This window comes from Arachis ipaensis, chromosome B07 (assembly GCF_000816755.2).
Source record: "Arachis ipaensis cultivar K30076 chromosome B07, Araip1.1, whole genome shotgun sequence".
NCBI lineage: Eukaryota > Viridiplantae > Streptophyta > Magnoliopsida > Fabales > Fabaceae > Arachis > Arachis ipaensis.
This window is the reverse complement of record NC_029791.2, coordinates 112785894-112804724: the sequence shown is the minus strand read 5'-3', so window position 1 is coordinate 112804724 and position 18831 is coordinate 112785894. Positions and strand designations below refer to the sequence as shown.

Below are 18831 nucleotides of genomic sequence, written 5' to 3'. Positions count from 1 at the left end.
AAATCACCGACATTGAAGAAGTCTTCGCCAATTGGTATCGATCACCATCAGCTCTTCTGAAATGGTTGCTGTGATACCCACTGCATATTCTATTTTTCTTCCATTGTTTCCCCTGTTGAAGTAATTTTACCGTCGAGTTTCCATGAAGGTTTGCGCTTATCGCCCTCCAGTCGAAATGTAGCATTTTGTTCCCTCTCTCTATGCCACTGGACATTGCACCACCTGTGGTCTTCCTCTGATTTTGGAATCCACCTGCCTTTCCAAACTGGTTGACGCCAAAACCCCGAGTTGCCCTCTCAGTGTCGCCAAGAAATGATTCTCCATCACCTTCTGACGTAGCTCCTTTGTCAAGTCTTCTGGTCCGGTCCATTGTCCTCCCATCTCCGATAACCAGATTCTCTGTTTTTTCCCATATTCCTTGGCCCTCGGTTGGACCCCCTGCGGTTACATTTATTCAAGCCCTGAGCTTCTGAGGATGCTATTTGTTATAAATTTTCTTGCAAATTCCATGTCCAATCTTCTGTTAGTTCACCCGTCACACACTTTTTTGCTATTTGATGCGCTAGAAAATTTCTTCCCTTGGAATCAACGTGAAACCAATTCTTGGGTTTTCCGAAGCTAACCATTGTATATCTATAAGAATTGGTTCTATATCCCCAATCCTAGCCTTCGATTTCACAACTTCGACTAAGATGAGACTATCAGATTCAATCATTACTTGCTCTATTTGAAGATTTCTTGCCAAAATTAGTGCTTCCCTAACTGCATATGCCTCTGCTGCTAGACTAGACGAGACCTTGATCTTCCCTGTTGTTCTGGTGATGATTTTTCCTGTCCAATCTCTGATTGCTACTGATAAGGCACCCTCCCCTGTTTGGTTTTGGTATGCTGCAACAACATTTACTTTGACCCAATCTTCTGAAGGTAGTCTCTAGTTAACCTTCTTGTCCCTTCTCCTTGATTGTACTATTGTATTTGCTTGAGTTGTTTCTCTTGTTCTGTTAGCTGCTTTGAATTTTGATTCCATCATGTTTACTTTTATAATTGTTACTTGTGGATTGATTTCTGCTTGTTGAAAATTGTATTATTTCTAGCTTTTCATATCTCCCAACTGATGAATCCAATCCTGACCATCTTGATTTTGTTATCCTCTCTTCCTTGTGTTTTTATTTTTTAGAACATCTCCATTAGCCATGCACCAAATCTTATTATTGATTCTAGGGTTGGAAAACAATGAGTTTGTCTGCCGAACTATACTGTTTTTGTCCATGAACAGAGCAACAGAACATGCTAAATCGTTTCCACTTCTTCCATGCAAATTTGACATTTAGGATCGTTAGCAGTTCCTTTTTTTTTTTGCATAAATTGTAATTGACATGAATGATATTATGTATTGCTTTCTATAGAAAAAATTTAATTTTTTATGGGATCTAGAGATTCCATATATCTTTACATAAGTCTCTAAAATCTGTACTAGTTAACGGAACATTCCCCTCTTAATCTGATTGCTCTTTTTTCACCGCATGGTAACCCATCTATAAGGCCATATAAGTTCGTCTCCTCTATTAGTTCGGTTGATTAGAGTTTGCAAAATCTTTTTCTTTATCTCATTTGGGAATATCTCACTAATTTTATGTTCATTCAACCATACACCCTCTCTTAAAAGATCTCTCACTAAGTGAATATTAGGATTCCTTCTACATTGAATTCTGTCTAGCCCTAATATCCACTTATCTTCTCAAATTTTGATCTTAGAACCTTCCCCAATGCTCCATCTGCCTTGTCTCTTTAAGAAATTCCTTTCGATTAAAATGCTCTTCTAAGTCCAAGATGCCTCTCTTATGCTCTTATTCTCACCCATAATGCTTCTAGATTCTCTATAATCCTCCAAGCTTGTTTAGCAAGATGCGCAATGTTTTGACATTGAAAATCCCTGAAGTCAAGCCCTCCATCAACCTTACCTTTACTAGTTATACTCTAACTTTTTCAATGTATGCCTCTATCTTTGTCCCCTGATGCCTCTCAAAACTTTTCAATTTTAGCACTTAATCTTCCACAAAAATTCTTTGGGAACAACATCACATTCATTGCATAAGTTGGGATAGCTTGAATGACCGACTTGATTAAAACTTTCTTTCTTGCTTGATTTAACAGTTTCTCCATCCATCCATCCATTTTAGCTCTAACATTTTTTCTCAATCCACGCTAAAACTTTATTCTTTGACCTTCCCCATTGAGTTGGAAGCCCCAAATATTTCTCGGGTCATCCTAAGCCGCTATACCCATGATGTCCTCTGTTTCCATCCTGGGTTGAATAGGCATTTATTGACTAAAGGTGATCCCTGATTTGTCTAAGTTGCTCCTCTATCCTAAAGCCTTAGTGTATTTATTCAAAATAAGAATAATTTGATAAATTTTCTCCTTGTTTTCTTGTTAAAGATAATGCAGTCATTTGCAAACAAAAGGTCTATTGGGGAGAGAAAACCTCTGATAAGAATAGAGAAGACCTCTGATGCTAGAATGAAAAGATAGGGAGAGAGCAAATTACCTTGTCTTAACCCTCTATGTTGATTGATCTCATTTGATAAGTCATCATTAATTTTGAATCTGTAAGTTGTACTCATAACACATTCCATGCACATCCTGACCCACTTGCTATGAAGCCCAAATGCTACCAAAACTTTCTCAATAAAATTCTATTCAAGCTTATCATATGATTTATTCATATTAAGTTTGATTGCTAAGCAATTAGAGTTCCCTTTCCCTTTCTTGTCAAGCTAGGGAAAGCCTCCTACACAATGAGAATATTGTCTTGAGTGTATCTCTCTTGCATAAAGGCACTTTGAATAGGGAACATTATTTTGTCCAACATGCTCTTAAGCCTATTCACCAAAATCTTTGAAATAATTTTGTAGAAAAAATTAAAATAGCTAATAGGTCTTAACTAATTTAAGCTTTCCAGTTGCCTTATCTTTGGAATTAAAACGACTTTAGTCTCCCCCATTGTTGTCAAACTCGTGGGTTAACTCGTAAACTCGTACGAGTTTACGAGTTTAGGTAGTGAAATCGAGTTAACTTGGACACAAACTCATTTTTGGATAGACTCGGGTAGACGCACATAAACTCAGCCAAACTCGCGAGTTTATGAGCGAGTCAGAGAGTTGGATTTGGTTGGCTTTTTTAGCCAAAATAGCACTGTTTTGGGCCAAAAAAAAGAAAGGTAGCAACGTAACCCTAAACAGCTAAACCCCTCACTTTGCTCGCACTCACTCTCTTCTTAAAGCCTTCTTCACGTTTCGTCATCCGTCCCTCGCTGCCTTCCGTCCCTCACTATCGTTTGCCATTCGTCGTTCCCCAGATAGCTCATCACTGTCTCCCTTTCCACCGTTCTCTTGCTCTCACTCTCTAATTCTTCTCTCTGTTGACCATGTTCTGCATCAAAGCACGTGGATTCGTGGAGCCTCTTCTGTCTGCCATGCTGCTGTCGTTCGTCGTGTCCTCTGTCGGTCGTTGCACTTCCGCCATTCGTGCTGTCAGCCCGTCACTTGTCTGTCTACACAGCACAACAATGCCTGGTTCCTCAATGTCAGCTGAGCCTACTCCATTCAGCCATTCAGGTATGTTTAAAAAAAATTAGTTACTGAATTGCTGTATTTTGTAGTTGTTACTTGTTAGTGTAAGTTTAGTTTGTTCTGAATTGTTGCATTTTGTAATTTGTCGTTGTTACTTGCGAGTGTTAGTTAGTTGTTATTGAATTTGAATGTCTGAAACTCTGAAATCTGAATTTATCAACTTTGTTAATTCATATTTCATAATTTCTAATCATTATTCAGAGATGGATAAGGATAAGTGGATAACTTTGCTAAATTAATTATTAGTTTGTTCATTTGTTGATTTAGGGATAAAAACACAAAATGTTTGAGAATGTTGGTTCAGGAAGAGGTCTTCAGTTCCTAGTATTCCTAGACCTACTATTTCTAGGAGAAAAAATGCAACCAGAAATAGAAGTGATATAGGATGGAAACATGAGATTGATGTTCAAGGCAATGGTAAAAAAAGTAAAGTGTAATTATTACTCAAAGACTATAAACGGAAGAATTTATAGGTTCAAGCATCATCTTGCCGATACTAAAGAGGATTCAGAGCCTTGTGCTTCAGTACCTGAAGAAGTTAAGGCTGTGATGTTGAAAGTCTGTATGGAGGCTAAAGAAGCATCATTAGAGAAGATTTGGTGATGATAAGGATTATCCTGAGCAAATAGAAAAAGAAAAGAAAAAGGACAATTCTCAACAAAAGGGAAAAGATATGCGCAACTTTGTCACAAAAGGAAAAGGGGCTCAAGTTCAATCAACAATAAATCAAATGATGAAGAAGGATTTAAAAGAACAATGTGATCAACAATGTGCTATATTTTTCTATACAAGTGCTATTTCTTTCAGTGTTATTAAGAATCCCGAGTTTTTAAAATTTTGTGAGATGATTGGAAGATATGGAATTGGCTACAAACTCCCTTTTTACCATGAGTTAAGATAAACTCAATCAAAGAAAGTAGTGACCAATGTTGATGAAATACTTATAGAGTTTAAGGAAGAGTGGAAGAGAACTTGTTGTTCAATCATGTCAGATGGATGGACAGATAAAAAAAGGCATAGTATTTGTAACTTCTTGGTGAACAGCCCCAAAGGAACATTTTTTCTTTATTCATTGGACACTTCTGACATATTAAAAACAACGGATAAAGTTCTCAAAATACTATAAGATGCTATAAAATTTGTTGGCGAAGAGAATGTGGTCCAAATTATTACAAACAATGCTGCTAATTATAAAACTGCTGGAGAAAAATTAATAGAGACTAGAAAAAGTTTGTATTGGACACCATGTGCTCTACACTGCATTGATTTGATATTAAAAGATTTTGAAAAGTTAAAGGTGCATGAAGCAACCATAAAAAAAGGAAGAAAAATCACCACTTCTATCTACTACAGGATTATGCTCATTAGCATGTTGAAAAATTTTACAAAGGGAAAGGACTTGCTTCGGCTAGGTGCCACAAGATTTTTCACTGTCTATTTGACTCTCACTTGTCTTCATGATAATAAAGGACCATTGATGACTATGTTTATTTCTAATGCTTGGAAGACAACTAAGGTTGCATCAACGTCAGAAGGAATAAAAATCCAAAACATGGCCTTGGATAGTAGGCTGTGGAAGAATATTGTCATATGCCTCAAGGCTGCTGCTCCTTTCATTACAGTCCTTCGCTTGATAGATTCAGATGAAAAACCAGCCATGTATTTCATATTTGAAGGCATGAGAAAAGCCAAAGAAACAATCAAGACTAACTTTGGTTGTGTTAAAAAAAAGGTAATCTTGACTAATTAACTTTCTTAATATTTGATTATCAATGTATCATGTTACCATGTTTTCTTATTATATTCAGTTATTTATTTGATTTTTTTATTCTTATTCATTTGCATTGTTTTTTTTTAGTTATGAACCTATATGGAAAATTATTGATGCGAGGTGGGAAAGCCAACTGCATAGGTCATTGCATGCTGCTACATATTATCTTAATCCTCATTATCGCTATGAACCTAATTTCATGGTTGATGATGTTGACATTAAGATTGGTCTATATACTTGTTTGAAAAATTTGGTTCCAAACCAGGAAGAAAAGAAAAAGATTGGTCTACAACTTTCTGACTTTCATTATGCTAGAGACCTCTTTGGCAATGAAACTGCAAAGAGTAGTAGAAAGATCATGCTACCTGCTGAGTGGTGGGACTTTATGGAGATAGTTGTCTAGAATTAAAGAAGTTTGCTATTTGAATTCTAAGCTTAACTTGTAGTTCATCTGATTGTGAGTGTAATTGGAGTACATTCGAAATGGTGATTCCTAGAACTATTCTTCATTTATTTTAATTTTGATTTTTGTGTATTTATTAACTATTGGTATTATATGTTTTTAGGTTCATACAAAGAGAAGACATCGGTTGCATAAAAAAATGAATGACTTAGTTTATGTGATGTATAATTTGAAATTAAAGGGCAAGCAAATTAGAAAAATTTTGAAACTTGAATTTGGAACAGTGCATTCTGATGATGAGTGGATAACTAAAGATGTTAATGAGAATATTGCTGAAAGTATTAAGCATTCTCACCTGCCAACGAATGACAATACTAATGATGATCTAAATAGTAATGAATTTATTATTCCAAGTATGAATAGTAATGAATTCAACATGGGTGAGGGAGGTGAGAATGAGTTCATTGGGGATCCACAACAAAATTTAATAGAGGAAGAACATAAACATGTGAATGATGATGATTCTGTTAGCCGTGTTGAACCTGAAATTGAAAGAAATAATGTTTCTAATAAAGATGGTGAAGATGATAATGTTGATGCCATGAAAGATGAAGATATTGAAGGATTTCAGTTTTATACTTTTAGTTTATTAGAACATTTAATTGTTGCTTTGTTATTTTTTTTCGGTTGTGTTATATGAAGCTTTGATTGTGTGATTGTGTATTTTATGTTGAACTAGATGCATACTTGTGAAGGATTTGAATGTGTGTTCTATAGTACCTATTATAATTGTAGTATTATGTTAATTACTATGTATTTTGATATTGAAATTGTTAAGTTTGAATGCCTATATATATATATAGGGTAAAAAACCTAAATAAACCAATGCCAACCCAAATTTACGCAAATCACCCAAACGAAAAAACATTACGTGCATGTTCCTAAAGGTTATTTCTATGTAAATCGATGCAGGCATACTCGATTTAGGTTCGTTGATAGTAAAACGAAATAGCCATATTCGATTTAGTAGCTTTTCATGCAAATCGAATCATACTCATTCGATTTATGCATGCATGGTGAGGGTTCCTAGTAAATCAAACGAGCTTAATTCGTTTTTTAGTTTTGGTGCACTATAGAGGATCAATTAAGAAAAAAAGTGTTCCGGAATTAAGTTTACTGATAAGGATTCGTTTAGTGTTTTTCTCAAACCTTCAATGAGTTTCACCGAGTTTGAGAATACTATAATCTGAAAACTGGAGCTGTAAGGCGTGAAACGGGTGGAGAAGTTATTCTACAGAATTCTGATTTTCGTTTTGCGGGATGATGTGAAGTACGATTCGTTCGTTATAAGCAGCGACGAAGATTTGCAAGTTTTGTTCCATTGTCGTTGGCAATTCTCGGAGGTGAGGACTCCTGATGATCTTTCTAAAAAGTCTCATATTTAAAAAAACTATTGCATCTTTTTTTGTCCAAACTTGAGTAAAATTGGAATGTGGTCACAACTTATAGCTGGGAAAGCTTCCATTGATGTGTGTTGATATATCCTCCACCATTCCCAATTTGTTATGGCTCTATCTATTCTCTCCCTGGCAACAAAACTATTTCTTGGATTACTAAACCAAGTATATTTGTTACCTTTTAGCTCCATATCCATGAGATTATTACTATCCACAAACATTTTAAATTCCTGCATTTGCTCCCTTGGCTTCGGGTACAGACCGATCTTCTCATCTTAGTTTAGAATATCATTAAAATCTCAAATGGAAAGCTTAGGACCTGTTAATCCCGTGTTATTAGTTGTGAGTTCTGCCATTGTTGTTTTTTTTTTCCTAAAAATTTGATCCCCATAAAAAAAGTAGTCCCAAATATTTCCTATATTATCTTTAATATGCGCACTAATATATCTATGACTACAAGAGTAATATCAACTTTCAAACTTTTATTTCAAACTAGAGCAAGACCTCCGGATAACCCGGGCTCGTATGTAGAAAGAGTCTTCAAAACGTAATATCCTTCTAAGTCTTTTAATTTTACATTCCTTAACTCTAGTTTCTATGAGGAACATGACGACTAGTTTTAATTTCTTATATAATTCCAATCATTCCAATTCTGTCGCGGGTGCCGCTACCCCATGATAGTTCCAACTAAGGAGACTTATGTCTCTGGGTGGGTGACGATTAAATTCCTGCTAATTTAGAATTTTATAAAAATAATCGCGTTGTAAGTATAGTTTCTAAACCAACAGAGAATCCTTTTGTACAAAAATTTTGGTTGTCACAAGTAACAAAATCCAATAAAAATTTATAACCGAAGTATTCAAACCTCGGGTTGTCTTCTCAAGAAATTGCAGGGAAGTATGATTTATTATTGGTTATGGAAAAAAGGTGTATTTTGGGTTTTTGAAATAGAGAACAAGTAATTTAAATGGCAAGAAAAATAAATTAATAATTATAAAATCTCTTGGCAAGGTATTAGAAATTGAAATCCTATCCTAGTTATCCTTATCAGGTGTGATGAGAATTGGATTCTGCTCCCACTTAAATTAACCCTTGCTAAACAAAGGAGAGTCAAGTGGACTAATTAATTTGATCCTCAAGTCCTAGTCAACTCCTATGGAAAGACTAGAGTTATTGGAGTACAAATTAACCAGCAGAGAATTCCAATTTCAATCAACAGCTGAGTTTGATAACTCAAGTGTTGCTAATTACTTAACCAAAGCCAAAAGGGGAAAATAGATCTAAATTGAATTGAAAGCATCATAAATAAAACAATCATTAATCTGAAATACCTCAATTATTATTAAATAGAATATTCAAATCTAACATGAAAAGTTTGTAAATCAATAATGAAAAGATAAATGACAATTAAGGTAATAGAATAAATAAAAGTAGAAAATAAATTAAAGGAATATTGAACCTGTGATTGAAGAGATCATAACTTAAACATAATAGAAATCCTAAATCCTAATCCTAAGAGAGAAGAGAGAACTTCTCTCTCTAAAACTACATCTAATCCTAAAATTATCTATTATTCTATCACTAAGTTGTTTTGTTCTTTGATTCCTTCATTCTCTGGCTTATATTCTATGTTTCTGACTTGGATTTGGGCCGAAAAAGGGTCCAGAAATCGCTGGGGGCATTTTCTGCAGATTCTTGTATGTGGCGTCTGTCACGCGTTCGCGTGGGTCACGCGTTCGCATGGTCTGGGAGTTTTTCTTGTCACGCGTACGCGTCAGTCATGCATTCGTGTCAATTGCGTTCTGCTCAAGGCACGCGTCCGCGTCATCTACGCGTCCGCGTCGCTGCCATTTCGCGTTGTCCATGCGTTCGCGTCGCTGCCTTTTCTTTAAAACTCCATTTTTGTGTTTTCCTTCCATTTTTGTATGTTTTCTTTCTGTCCTTTAAGCCATTCCTGTCCTATGAGACCTGAAAATACTTAACACACAAATCACGGCATCGAATGGTAATAAGGGGTAATTAAAATTAATATTTTTAAAGCATAGAAAACATTTTTTTACATATATCATGAAATAAGGAATAGTAAAACCATACAATTTGCATGAATAAGTGGGTGAAGAATTGATAGAAACACTCAATTTGAGCACAAAATACATCATAAAATATGGGTTTATCAACCTCTCCACACTTAAACAATAGCATGTCCTCATGCTAAATTCAAGAGAAAGGGTAAAGTTAGAATGGTGGAATCTCATGCAATGCAATCTATTCTAAATAAAAGCTACCTAAATGAACATGCAATTCTAACTATTTTCCACCTATATATATATATATAGAGAGCTTTCGTGTAGTTAATTTGATTCATAAATTCAAGGAATCATATACCCAAGCCTATATCATGTTAAAGCACCTTCACTATTGAGTTGGGTTAAAATATTTCACAAACTTGCAAGTAATTAAACAATTAAGCAGAGATATATGGTGATGAGCTATTGAACCCTTCACTGGATTTTGTGTTTACTCTCTAGTCACTCAGTGTTTGGGGTTAATCACTCTATTCTTTTCCATTCCTGCTTTCTAAAACTTTGTTCTTCATCTAACCAATCAACAAATATACAATGTGTACATACAAACATCATGAGGTCTTTTTTAAGGTTATAATGGGGCCAAGGTAAAGGTAAGGATATATATATAAGGTTAAGTGAGCTATAAGTTGAATCCTTAATTAGTCTAAGATCTCACCTAACATATACATACTTTATAAAAATTCAAAACTATCATGGTCTTCCCAATTTTCCCACTTTTGTGTCACATACTCATGTACCAAATTTGTTTTTTATTTTACTTCCATATGCATTGATCATTAAACTTATTATTGGGGTAATTTTGTCCCCTTATTTACTTATTTAACTAAAAGGATTTTTTTGTGTGCAATTATGCAGTATGCAATATGCAATGCTAATGTGGATGATATGAATAATTCCAGGTTCAATAAAAATAGAATAAAATAAAACTTAAAAACAAACAAAATGAAATAAAATTAAAATCGAAAAAGGAACGATCATACCATGGTGGGTTGTCTCCCACCTAGCACTTTTAGTTAAAGTCCTTAAGTTGGACATTTGGGGAGTCCTTTGTTATGGTGGCTTGTGCTTGAATTCATCCAAAAATCTCCACCAGTGTTTGGAATTCCAACAGCCTCCGGAGTCCCAAACTAGGCATGTAAAGCCTTTGAGCAAATTCAAACATGTTTTCAGGCTCCTGAGATGTTGAATGTCAGAATAAATTCCAGGATCCCAAACTTTACTTTTGTATCCGCCTTTGTCTCGATCTATATTTTTCCAGCGGGCGGTTTGGAAATAGTATTCTCACCAAGATGACCAAATATTTTCCGAGACCCATTCAATTGAACTCGTAACCAATCCTTGCACTTCAAATTGAAGCGTGGAACCTTATTGAATCTTGCATACTAGCTCTGAGTACGAACCATTTCCCTTTTACTCTTAAAGCTGCAAAGAGCTCTAAGCTGGCCGTCTGTTTCTAGCAAACCATATTCAAGTGGAAAAATAAAGATAAAGGCTAAGGATCTTACCCACTTGAATTTTGTATTGGGTGGTAATGGCCTCGGGATATGTGTTTCCAGTGGTTTTTTAAGCTCTACTCCCTTGTGTTCTTCTGTGAATTCCTCCACTTCCTTGCGAACTTCTTTAATTTCAACCACATCTTGATCTAAGTCTTCGATATCTTCCTCATCACTCAAATCATAGGTTGGAGGTTGCGAAAAGTCTACCTTCGCATCATCTTCGTATTCACTTGGGGAAGATTCTTCCATCTCAAAGAATTCACTTGCGGATGCAAGTTCATTACTATGAGGACTTGACTCATTATCATTGTCAAGGAAACTTGCCTCTGGAGTTGTTCTGTCCAGCTCTTCATAAGATTCCTGCTTTGGGGGTTGTGCACTATCCTCTTTAGCATTAACTGCAAAATTCTTGACAGAATTCTCCTCAATTCTGGATTCCCATAGAGGTTCAGCATCTCCTAAGTCTTCAGCCAATTCTTCTTCTTCGACAATTTCAGCTTCCTCTACTTGTTCCAGTACAAAATCATGCTCTTTACTATCCATTGGAGCTTCTAGTATCTCCTTCATGCTGCGTTCTTCATTAGATTGCCCATTTGAAGCCATGGGGGTTCCTTGAGTGTCCGAACGTCGGGAAGGCAGTCGATTTATCACTTGATTCAATTGGTGAAGTGTGGCATGAAATTTTTCAAATGTTTCCTTGAGTTGCTCCCTTGATTCTTGGGGTGATGGATATGGACATGGTACATTGGGAGGTGGTGGTTCTTGGGAGTAATTGGGTTGGAATTGGAGTGGATAAGGGTTAAGGTCATATGAAGGTCAATGGTAGTAGGGGGTTGTGAGTGTGGTGGTTCATAGCTATGTTGAGGAGGTGGTTCATAGGTATATGGCGGGGCTTGTCGGTAACTACAGGGGAGTCCACCATATCTATCATCTTAGTATGCACCTCGGAATGGCTCTTGACTGTAGTAAATTGGTGGGTGATGGTTGTTACGAAAGGGTCCACCATAACTATTGTCTCGACATGCATTGTTGAATAGTCGTCGTCCATGGTAGTTTGGAAGGTGTTGTTGCCTAAAGGGTTGATCAGATCCTCGTGGCTCCGTCCATCTCTGATTGTTTTGACCTTGATGCATGTTCCTGTTAAAGCTTCCATTCCTTTCAATATTATTAGAACCAAACTCAAAGCAACGGGGGTGAGAACTCACAGTACTAATAAAGATTAAAAACAAAAATAAAAACAAATAAACAGGTAAAAGAAAATATTTACAATAACCAATAATAAGGCACACAGTTGCAATTTCCCGGCAACGGCGCCATTTTGACGATTAGATTCCTGCTAATTTAGAATTTTATAAAAATAATCGCATTGTAAGTATAGTTTCTAAACCAACAAAGAATCCTTTCGTACAAAAACTTTGGTTGTCACAAGTAACAAAACCCAATAAAAATTTATAACCGAAGTATTCAAACCTCGGGTCGTCTTCTCAAGGAATTGCAAGGAAGAATGATTTATTATTGGTTATGGAAAAAAGGTGTATTTTTGGGTTTTTAAAATAGAGAACAAGTAATTTAAATGGCAAGAAAAATAAACTAATAATTATAAAATCTCTTGGCAAGGTATTAGAAATTGAAATCCTATCCTAGTTATCCTTATCAGGTGTGATGAGAATTAGATTCTGCTCCCACTTAAATTAACCCTTGCTAAACAAAGGAGAGTTAAGTGGACTAATTAATTTGATCCTCAAGTCCTAGTCAACTCCTATGGAAAGACTAGAGTTATTGGAGTACAAATTAACCAACAGAGAATTCCAATTTCAATCAACAGCTGAGTTTGATAACTCAAGTGTTGCTAATTACTTAACCAAAGCCAAAAGGGGAAAATAGATCTAAATTAAATTGAAAGCATCATAAATAAAACAATCATTAATCTGAAATACCTCAATTATTATTAAATAGAATATTCAAATCTAACATGGAAAGTTTGTAAATCAATAATGAAAAGATAAATGACAATTAAGGTAATGGAATAAATAAAAGTAGAAAATAAATTAAAGGAATATTGAACCTGTGATTGAAGAGATCATAGCTTAAACATAATAGAAATCCTAAATCATAATCCTAAGAGAGAGGAGAGAACCTCTCTCTCTAAAACTACATCTAATCCTAAAATTATCTATTATTCTATCACTAAGTTGTTCTGTTCTTTGATTCCTTTATTCTCTGGCTTATATTCTGTGTTTCTGACTTGGATTTGGGCCGAAAAAGGGTCCAGAAATCGCTGGGGGCGTTTTCTGCAGATTCTTGTACGTGGCGTATGTCACGCGTTCGCGTATGTCACGCGTTCGCGTGAATTGCGTTATGCTCAAGGCACGCGTCCGCGTCGTCCACGCGTACGCGTCGCTGCCATTTCGCGCTAGGCACGCGTTCGCGTTGTCCATGCGTTCGCGTCACTGCCTTTTCTTCAAAACTCCATTTTTGTATTTTTCTTCCATTTTTGTAAGTTTCCTTTCTGTCCTTTAAGCCATTCCTGCCCTATGAGACCTGAAAATACTTAACACACAAATCACAGTATCGAATGGTAATAAGGGGTAATTAAAATTAATATTTTTAAAGCATAGGAAACATGTTTTTACATATATCATGAAATAAGGAAGGAATAGTAAAATCATGCAATTTACATGAATAAGTGGGTGAAGAATTGATAGAAACACTCAATTTGAGCACAAAATACATCATAAAATATGGGTTTATCAGTGGGGTTGGATTAGACCCACCTCCTGGCCATAAAACTGATCTTGAACTCTTCTTGGACAATCATCATTTGTGCATCATCCTCTCCCTTGCTTGTTCCTTCAACACTGCTCCTCTTTATAATGCTCCTAGTTTCTTTATCTTTCTCATGTCCTTCATCTTCTCCCATGATTCTGAGTATTCCTTCCTCCCTTCTCTTTCTTTTAAAATTCAATTTGCTATTGATGCCTTTCACCAATTCCAATTCCCATCATGTTGGTTTATTTGTCATCGTCTCCTCCTCTCTACTTCCTTCTTCTTCTTCTTCATGTGCCAGCTCCACAATGTATACCCCATCGTTCTTTGTCTTGTGAATTTCTTTTTTCTTTCCATTATCTTCCTTTCTATCTTCATCATTCTTATCACTACATCACCAATATCCTCCTTTAATAATTCTGTAACTACTATCCTTTCCTAGAAGCTCATTTTCTTTCATACCCTCTCTTGTCTAGATGTCTTCCTATCCCTCGTTCTTTCTCCTAAACTTTTTTTTTTAAGATTTTATTTAATTTTCTGGGCTCCTTACTTATACCACCTCCCTCCCATTGTTTATGACCTTGAGTTGGGCTATTTGTTTCATTGGCATATTTTTTATTTATATCATGGTTCCTTAGGTTCAAAATAGGATATCTCTGACTAAATAAATCCTCCATGCTGTTCGTTTGGTCATCTTTTTCACTTAGGCCTCCTATATCCAGGCACATTCCCCTTATATTCTTTCGCTTCCTAATTGTCTTGGTAACCCTTTCCATTACTTCTATTAGATCGGCAACATACTCTTCTAGATACTTCTCATTCAATCCCTGATTTTTAGAGATTTCTTCCAACTACTCTATCAAAATCTGATTTTCCTGCTCTCTACTCTTCTATTTCTTCATGATTTTCTCGCTTAATTGATTGTGTCTCTCCCTAAGATTATTTTTTTTCTAACTAGGTGCTGGCTCTTGTTGACACACTATGCACCGTCCTTCCTCTTGAAACTTATGTGCCTCCTCCTCTGCCTCTTGTTCCATTCATTCTTCTGACCTATTGCTTGTATCATATCTGTAGCTCAAATTTCTGACTTGGTTCGTTCCTAAATCTATTGTATATCTTGGCTTTGAAGGATCCCAGATCGCCATTGTTGTTTCTCCTGAACATTCTTTTCGTACATGCACAAGTATTCTGCAGTTGAGACAGTAACTATTTTGAAGTCAGTCATACTTAAAAAAAATTTAGCAGTTTGACAAGTCCTTTCTTTCCAACCAAAAACCTGTTGGGAGAGCCTCTTTCACATTCAATGCCACCCTATCTCTTAAAAAGTTTCTAACTAGAATGTTGTCTCTTATTGGATCCTCTACCTCTTTCATGATGCCCATCATATCACCGATATTTGTTGGTGTTTCTTTTTTAATGAACTCCAAAGGTAATCTATGGATTTGAATTCATTATTCTATAAAATTGTGCTCAAACTCTTCAATTGTCATATTTTGTGTACACAATTTAAGATTCAGCAGTTGGCCTTTGAAGCTCCATGACCCGTTTTTAAGGATCTATAGCTCTTTTCTTTGATTTTGAAATTGATTAAAATTTTATTTTTGCTTACTTCTAATATGAATAATTGAATACTCTTTCAAAATTTCTCCACATTCCCATTAATGTATTTTTGCATGTTCTGAAGTTGATTTCCTTCTCAGTTACTCCTACAAGATTGATGCAGTTCATTCTGAATTCTTTGTGCTCTTCTTACTTGAATTTGATTGTTCTACCTTCAATGGATATTTGGTGTATTTCAGCCATCTAATTTTGTCCATTGTAGTTAAAAGGTTTAGTGATAATGTTGTGTTGAGTTTGTCTTTATGGTTCTGTTTCAGGTCTAATAACTTGGATTTAGGAGAAATCTGAACTTGAATACGATTATGAAAAGGTTCGGTTACAAAAGGGTTTGGTTAAGAAGAAGAAAGATTTGGTGATTTGTGATTATGTCTCTCCCTATTGGAGCAATTTCAAGTTCTCTCCTGATGAGAGAAAATTTTTCTCCCTGTTGGAGCTTGTGCAAGTTGTAACATCATAGTCTATCGATATTCATTGCTTTGTATGACCCTTGTTACAGGCCCAGTTGTCTTCATATGTCTAAGGTATTAATGTAACATCTCAAAACAATACATATAATAATTTTCAATAATCTTTGGCATAGTTTATGGTTTATCAAATTCCTGTCCTGCCCCCGAAATATATTGCTTTGGCGCACAATGGTAAATTCTAAGTGAGCCCAAACCTAAGATTTCTTCCGATTATCGCAGGAAAGAATGTTAATCAAACAAATTTAAAAAATAACATGATGCATTTCATTGACAAAAGAAAAAAATACATTTTGTTTTTTTTTTTTAAGACTAGCTACTCAATATTCACATCGTATTTTTACACTAAGAAAGATTACACTGTGAAATTCTTTTTTTGGCACTTTAATGCACAGATAATTTTTTTCCTGTCGTAAAAAAAAAAATTATATAATTAATGACTGAAAACCCCCAAACTAAAAGAAAAAAAAAATTAAAAAAATAACCAATGCAATATAATTGTTAGTACCAAGCAGCTACTTTACAATTTTTTTGTTGAGCCCATCTATAGAAGAAAAAAAAAACAATTCAGATCTAATTCACCCGACCACCCTCAATTGATGGAGTATCCTTCTCAATGGGCCCCGAATATTCCTTCTCCTCCTTCCTCCTACTTCCCATCCGCAGAAGNNNACCCGAGCCGCTCTCACTCAACCTCCCTCCCCCTCTTGCTATCCTCGAATCACCACCACCGTTTGATTGAGCCTGCAAAGCCGTTATAACCGTTTTCAAGGCCCGAGTCGGTGAATTCCGGTTCGATATCATAATCTCGCCGACTTCGGCCGGGCTAAGCCGTGCCCCGGTCTGGAAAACTTCCTCCACCTGAGTGAAAAGCTTGTGTTCCTTAAGCCCTAGGTAACTGCTCGCGAGAATCTTGAACGTTGAGAAATCGCATAAGGGGAAGTGTATGTGAACGTCAATCCTACCAGGCCTCAGCACCGCTTGATCCACCTCATCCTTCGTGCCGTTCATCGTGAACACCATCACGCGCTCCTCGCCACAGCACGAAACGATGCCGTCCATGAAGTTCAGTATGCTCGAAACGCTGATCACCGCCGTTGATTTTCCAGACAGTAACCGGTCTAGGTCCTCGATCACAATCATCGATTTGCTCGTCGTTTGCATCAGCAGAGTTTTCCAATTGGATCCGTCGGTTACCTTCGAAACGTCGATGTCGTAGATGTCGTAGCAAAGGAACTTCGCCATCGCGGCGATGAAGCTCGATTTCCCCGTGCCGGAGGCACCGTAGAGGAGGTAACTCCGCTTCCAAACGCGGCCTAACCGGTGATAGTACTGCTTTGACTTGAGGAACTGGTCCAGATCCGATTTCACCTTGTTCTTCAGCTCGGCGTCCATCGCCACCGTATCGAAGCTCGCCGGATGCGTGAACGCGACCGACCTCCACCGCGACGACTCGCCGGCGCTGGAGTTCGTGTACAGCCTGATCTCCTTCCTTCTCAGTTCAATTTCCTCCGCCACGGAAAGAATGTGCTGGAAGTACTGCCGGAAAACCCTGCGCTTGTCCTTCTTCTTGATTCGGAGCACGAGAGCGGCGGAATCGGAACCGACGCCGCCGATGACGGCGTCATTGGTCTTGGTCCAAGAGAGCTTGGCGCCGAGGAAGATGTCCTGAATGGTCTGGTTGGCGTCGAGGTGGAGGTAGATATCTGCGGGGTTGTGGCCGGAGAAGAGGTTAGTGTAATCGGAGTCTTGTACCGAAGGGAGAGAATCGAGGTAGGTGAGGATTTTCCGGTAGAGATGATTCTCCTGGAAATGGTGGTTGTAGAGTGGGACTTTGAAGGACTGGTGGACGTGGAGTCGGTCCTCGAAGGAGAGCCACCATTTATTGAGGATTTGGAGAGCAGAGGTTTTGCGGAAGAACCGAAGGACAAGGAAGGTGGAAACAACGATGAAGAAGAGGGTAGATATGGAAGTGGCCCAAGGCCATGGCCAAAGCTTCATGTTGTTGTTGATGAGAACTGAGAAGTGAGAAGGTAAGAGAATTGATTTATTTGAAGGCGAATATAATTTTGGTTTGTGAAGTGTGATGAAGAATGAATCAATGATGATGTTGCAGGGAATGATATTGTTGGAATTGGTATTGATAATGGTGATGATGGAATTAATGTGTTTGAACTTTGAAGAAGTCGTCGCACAAAGAAGGTCCGTGCCGGCAAGTTTTATATTTCAAAGTAAATGGATATATAAACGTGTTGTTCTTTTAGGGCGTTCCGTTTTCAAGGTTTTTGACTCCTACTTGTTCTGCGCAGAAATTTCTAAATTATTCCTAAAATCGTTTTTTTTTTTCTTTTATTTTGTTTTAACTTTTAAGAGTGATGAATATATATTGACTACTGGTTTCCTTGCCATATCTTATTGACCAATGAATTCGAGAAGTGCTGCTTCTTCGCAGAAAATGACAGGCTATAAGGTAAGTTGTCTTAATCAAATCAACTATGCAACCATGAACAATATTTTGAGAGAGAGAGAGAGAGAGAGAGAGAGAGAGAGACTATTATGTACTATCACTCACTGCAATTTTTAAGTTAAAGTAAGATTACTAATATTATTAAGTTTGCAAATAATATGTTGCTTCGCATGTTAAGAAAATATTTCCTTCCTAATGTTTGCTTCTATAAAAAAAACACTTTTGGACAGGATAACTTAAAAGTTAAGCTTTTGTTTCCTCTAAATAAAAAGGAAAAGATAATTTGGGTCTGGATATTAAGATTTATTAAGAATTTGTCTGCAAAATTAGTTATATTTAAGGAAAACGAGTGTATACAAATTATAACTTATAAGGTGGTTTACCTTTTTTCTTTCTTCACTTTCAGCTTATCTAAAACAAGTTTATTAAATAATTCATATTAAATATATCAATCAAAAACCCATATCAAAATGTGCCTTTATTTTTTCTTTTTCTATATCTCAAAAATTTTATTGAAAATCCATTTTATTTTTTAAGTACCATTTAACTTTGTAATACTTCTCAAATTTTAATATTTTTGCTATGTGGTTGTCCTTAATTTTCTTTAACATTGTTGCAGTCTACTAACAGAAAAAACTAAATTAAAAAGAACTTGATTGATTGAGGAG

At 36.4% G+C, this 18831-nt stretch overlaps 2 protein-coding genes and 1 long non-coding RNA gene across 3 annotated transcripts; 2 read left to right on the top strand and 1 right to left on the bottom strand.

Moving 5' to 3' along the window:
- Nucleotides 5185–7251, top strand: LOC110265126. The gene is made up of 4 exons (XM_021107923.1): nt 5185–5291; nt 5491–5797; nt 5970–6436; nt 7104–7251. The coding sequence occupies exons 1-4, from the start codon at nt 5185–5187 to the stop codon at nt 7249–7251; spliced, it is 1029 nt and encodes a 342-aa protein (XP_020963582.1).
- Nucleotides 14870–16259, top strand: LOC110264351. The gene is made up of 2 exons (XR_002350416.1): nt 14870–15041; nt 15490–16259. It is a non-coding gene; the product is annotated as an uncharacterized LOC110264351 (long non-coding RNA).
- On the bottom strand, nt 16210–18254 carry LOC107605861 (AAA-ATPase At2g46620; the record flags this gene model as incomplete). The annotated part of the gene is given in 2 exon segments (XM_016307790.2): nt 16210–16365; nt 16369–18254. Coding segments are annotated over 2 exon segments (1425 nt in total), but the record flags the coding sequence as incomplete, so codon positions are not given.